General features: G+C 32.5%; 1 protein-coding gene across 1 annotated transcript; it reads left to right on the top strand.

Annotated features, from left to right (window-relative positions):
* The first annotated feature begins 2,382 nt into the window (after window positions 1–2,382).
* Window positions 2,383–4,261, top strand: LOC145291363 (E3 SUMO-protein ligase PIAS3-like). Its single transcript, XM_080137137.1, has one exon. It carries the CDS (start codon window positions 3,017–3,019, stop codon window positions 4,160–4,162), a length of 1,146 nt encoding a protein of 381 aa, XP_079993263.1. The 5' UTR covers window positions 2,383–3,016; the 3' UTR covers window positions 4,163–4,261.
* Window positions 4,262–4,874: the final 613 nt, after the last annotated feature.

The following is a 4,874-nucleotide window of genomic DNA, read 5'->3' as shown; positions in this document are numbered from 1 at the left end:
AAACGATGATGAGGTGAAAACGAGAGGCATGTTCTTGTGTCACATTGGAGTGAGAAGAGAGGAAGAAAGAAGGGAAAAAGAAGGGAGAAGAATGTTTTGTTGCGTTTAAATACTTTTTGAACCGGCTCCAGCACAAGATTGCTGCTGCTAGTATTTGTTTTTTTGGAAAAGCGTTAAAAAAACAATGTTCTAAATTTTCTCATTAGTCGCTTGTGTCATGTCTTCAACTACGTCCGCCAGAAATAAGTCCATTTTACTTTTGTTGGTGTGAGAAAAGCATGTAGGCGTAGTTGAAATTATGTCGTTGCTGAAAGAACTTATTTTTGTGTAAATACGTGGGGAAATTAAAATTAATAAACATTCGTTTATTTGCGTGCAAGCGTGTGTGTGTGTGAGTAAGTGAGTGTAGGTGTATCAGAATTTTTGACACCCCTAACACGAAACTGCGAATAAAATATAAAAAACTTGTAATTTCTCTTTTAAAAGTGGGTTGTTTATTTTCTTTATGGATTATACTTCCAAAATAAACTATTAAAATTGTTTTAAAAGTAATAGAAATATTTTTTTTTTTTAAACAGTATTGAAATTAATTGAATTTTATGAGCTCAGTATTTTTCAATTTTTAAACTTGAAAAATCTATCAAAATCTTTCTATTCATTCAATTTTTACGATATTTTCAGGGTCAATGTGAAATTTTATGCTCTTTCCAATAAACCGAATATAATATTTTAGACAAAGGTTTTTTTTTTCAAACTCACGCTCTCCCCATTTTCAAGTGTCTAGTAAGAAGTAAATAATTAATTTACTCACCAAAGTTTTATATATCACAAATTGAAGATAAAAGATCAATAAATAATATATTCAAATTTAAAACAAAAAAGTAGTGTTTTTTAGAAATTTACCTGTAAAGTCCGAAGTTTAAAACCTTTTTTTTATTTTAAAACCACGTTGTTTGTTTTTTCTTTTGTTTTTTTTTTTTTTAAATGAAACCTTGGTCCTTGCTCCTTTAATTGAAAAAAAAATTAGGGCTTGAATTACATTTTTCGAGTAGTTATAAGCTTGGAAAGACAGGGGTCGAATTCATTCACGCATCCCATTTTGAAATGTCTATTAAAAAGTAAATAATCAATTTACTCACCAAAGTTTTATATATCACAAATTGAAGATAAAAGATAAAAAAAGTAGTGTTTTTGAGAAATTTACCTGTAAAATCCGAAGTTTAAAACCTTTTTAAAACAAAAAAAAAACACGTTTTTTTTTTTTTTGTTTTTTGTTTTTTAATGAAACCTTGGTCCTTGCTCCTTTAATTGAAAAAAACAAACAAAAACATTAGGGCTTGAATTACATTTTTCGAAGAGTTATAAGCTTGGAAAGACGGGGTGGAATTATTCAATATTTTTCACGAAATTTCTGACGCACCTATGAGTGAGTGAGTGACAGCACAATTGTCTTATTTATTTATTGTTTTATTTATCTTTTTTATCTTTTAAAATAAATTTCTTGTTCAACTTTTGCACGGATTATGTAATTATTTAAGCGATTATCTTTTTTTTTTTAAATTCTAATTCAGAGAAACAATAAACGGACTTGTTTATTGCAGAAATAAAAATAATTAGTTTTTCTCAGGTATTTGTACAGTTTAATCAAGACATTAAAAAAATGAAAATATCGAAAAATATTTAAATTATACGTATACGTTATGGAACGAAGTTCTCTGAAAAAAATTCACTTAATTTCATCAAGTAGTTTTTGTTTTACAGCGAAAAAACAATTTGTTGTGATACCGAGCAAAAGGTTCGATTTTTAGGAAGAAAAGCTATTATTCAAGATGGGGAGGGAGTGTCGGCGCTTTAGCTGGAGTTATCTCCCCGTGACGTGCTCCTGCTCCATAAATTTCATAACGCGCTCTCATAAAAACGAGTTTTTCCGCTGTAAAAAAAAAACTACTCGATTAAATTAAGTGACATTTTTTTTTCGGAGATCTTCAGTCCAAAACGGATGCGTACAATTTAAACTTTTTTTTTTTTTCGATATCTTCATTTTTTTAATGTCTTGATTAAACTGTACAAGTATCCAAATTGTTTTTTCGCTGTAAAACAAAAACTACTTGATGAAATTACGTGAAGTTTTTTTTTTCAGAGAACTACGTTCCATAACGTACAATTTAAACTTTTTTTCGATATTTTCATTTTTTAATGTCTTGATTAAACTGTAAGTACAAAAAATCGATTCATAGAAATTTTAACCAAAAAAATTGTAAATAAACAAATAGTCAACAAATAATTGTTACCAACGATGCTACTTATGTTTTAAAATATTTTCAAGTGCTTTTATTTAAATTTTTGTCTCAAATTGCGCGTGTAAGTATAAAAAAAAAAGCTAGCGTCTAGATCATAATTTTGCCGCTGGATTGCAAACGAAATCACCAGATATAGCGGGAAAAACGCTAAATTGGCAATACCGCAGTCTTCCTATTTGAGTAACTCTTCTAGAATGGAGGTAGAGCACTTCCTCCTGTCATGATGACTTCACAATAGACTTCCGTAATTCCGTTGTCGTCATCATACGAAACAATTGAGACAAGATTCGAACACGAAACCCATTTTTTCTTAATTAACCATGAGTATACTTCTGCCCCATCGATCAATAATTTAATCAGACCGCTCAAAAAGAAATGTTTAGGTTGTTTTTTTTTCTTTCCTTTAATAAATATTTCAGTATTAAATAAGACAGTTGATTTTGTCTTTTAACCGCAAAAAAAAAAGAAAAGAAAAAATACACAACACATGAAAACTTTCCAACGCATACAAATGTAAAAATTTATTTATTTATTTATTTTATGTAATTTAGAGAGAGAAAAAAAGGAGGGAGTCACATTCCGTCCACTTATTTTTGTTTTGTGGAGACGTGTAGGAAAATTTGAAAAAGAAAAAAAAAAAAAAAAAATAGAATATTAAATTTTATGCTCAGGACAGCTATTTGACATTTGTGTCTACAACGTCGTGCCGTGCCATTATGGTTTACGAACCAATTTTTAAGAAATTGCCTTTTTACCAACTTCTTACTCCAGTATATGACACCACTCTGTTCGCTATTCCTCAAAGACATTCCAAGTATCTTAATCGCGATTTTTGCTTTCTAATCCCGGAAGAATTTCGCGAAAGATTATGCACTTCACGCAAAACAGTCTGCCACAAAAAAGTCGAAGTTCAGCTTCGATTTTGCCGGCGTTTAAGTAACTTAAAAAGCAGCCACGAAATTGACGATTACTTCCCACCCGAACTGGAAGTTTGTATGAACGGGTACATCGTCGAGCTTCCACCTTTCACGGATGTTGAATGTAAATCCCGACGAGCCAAACCAGTCGACATCACGGCATTCTGCAAAATCTCGGATCCAAACCAAATCGCTGTTTCCTGGTTCTCTTCACACACGGACAATTACGAATATTTCTTCACCATTCATCTCGTCGAACGGATGTTGCTCGATGAAATCGTAAAACTAATGCGCGTGTCCGGTGAAAAGAATTCTATGAACCTTGTCCGCGAAAGTTTCGGTGGCCGAACTGGTTCGACCAATTCTGACTTATCGATGACATCTTTAACGGTCTCCTTGCTCTGTCCGCTTAGCATGCAACGGATGAAGTACCCTTCCCGGTCGATCTATTGCACTCATGTCCAATGCTTCGACGTGGTCAGTTATCTCCAAATTAACGAATTTAAGCCATCTTGGAAATGTCCCGTATGCCGCGACAAGGCCCCCTTTGAGAACCTCGTGATCGACGGCATGTTTAAACGAATTCTACTCGAAAAGAACGCATCGAATGAGATTCAATTTGCGGCTGACGGTTCTTGGAAATTCTCACCTTTGTGTCGTTCCAAAAATGGGATTCAAGATGAAGATAGTAGCCAAGAGAACGAAACCGAAACCCTCAACAAGTCGGTTTTAAATCTGCAGAAATCTCGGACATCGAGTCCGAATCAATCGAAACGGTCTCTGGTTATTATGGATGCCCCGAAGGCGTCAAGTGGGCGCGGACGACCGCGTAAGCTACAATCCACAACAAACTCCATTCATTTGACTTCCATGAAGAAAATTAAATATCAAAATGAATCTATAGACGTTACTGATTTAACTCTAGATTCTTCAGACGAGTCTTGAATATAATTAATTTTATTTTCAAGAATACAATCGGGACGCGTACTAACGATACTGAACTTTCGCCTAAATTTCGTCAGTTTAAAGGCTTTCAATTTTCAACATGTGTTTACATTTACGTTGTATTAGTGGAAATGTGTGCATATGGGTTTGTATTACTGTACACATAGATTCGAAAAAGTTGTCAAACAAATATATAACAAATAAATGTTATCAAAAGCAAGATAAGTTACTTTTCTACCAAACTGGATATATTTTTCGTGTTTTTATTCAATGTAACATGTTTATTCAGCTCGAAAAACATAGTGTTTACCGATGTATTGGAAAATTCAAGATGGCGTCTAATTCTCTCTTTAACACGGTAAGTTTGGGAAAAGGTGTTATAAATAAAAACCCAGATAAAATACTGTTAAAAACTCGCTCAATATATGTTACCGTGACATAGGTTGACATATATTCGGCGAGTTTTTAATAGTATTTTGTATAGTTTTTTTATTTATAACACCTTTTCCCAAACTTACCGTGTTAAAGAGAGAATCAGACGCCATCTTGAATTTTCGAATACATCGGTAAACACTATGTTTTTCGAGCTGAATAAATGTTATATTGAATAAAAACACGAAAAATATCCAGTTTGGTAGAAAAGTAACTTATCTTGCCTTTGATAACATTTATTTGTTCTATATTTGCTTTTTGACAACTTTTTCGAATCTGT

Source organism: Euprymna scolopes, chromosome 12, assembly GCF_053919585.1.
Source record: "Euprymna scolopes isolate OS-2025 chromosome 12, ASM5391958v1, whole genome shotgun sequence".
NCBI lineage: Eukaryota > Metazoa > Mollusca > Cephalopoda > Sepiida > Sepiolidae > Euprymna > Euprymna scolopes.
This window is presented reverse-complemented; position numbering and strand designations above follow the sequence as displayed.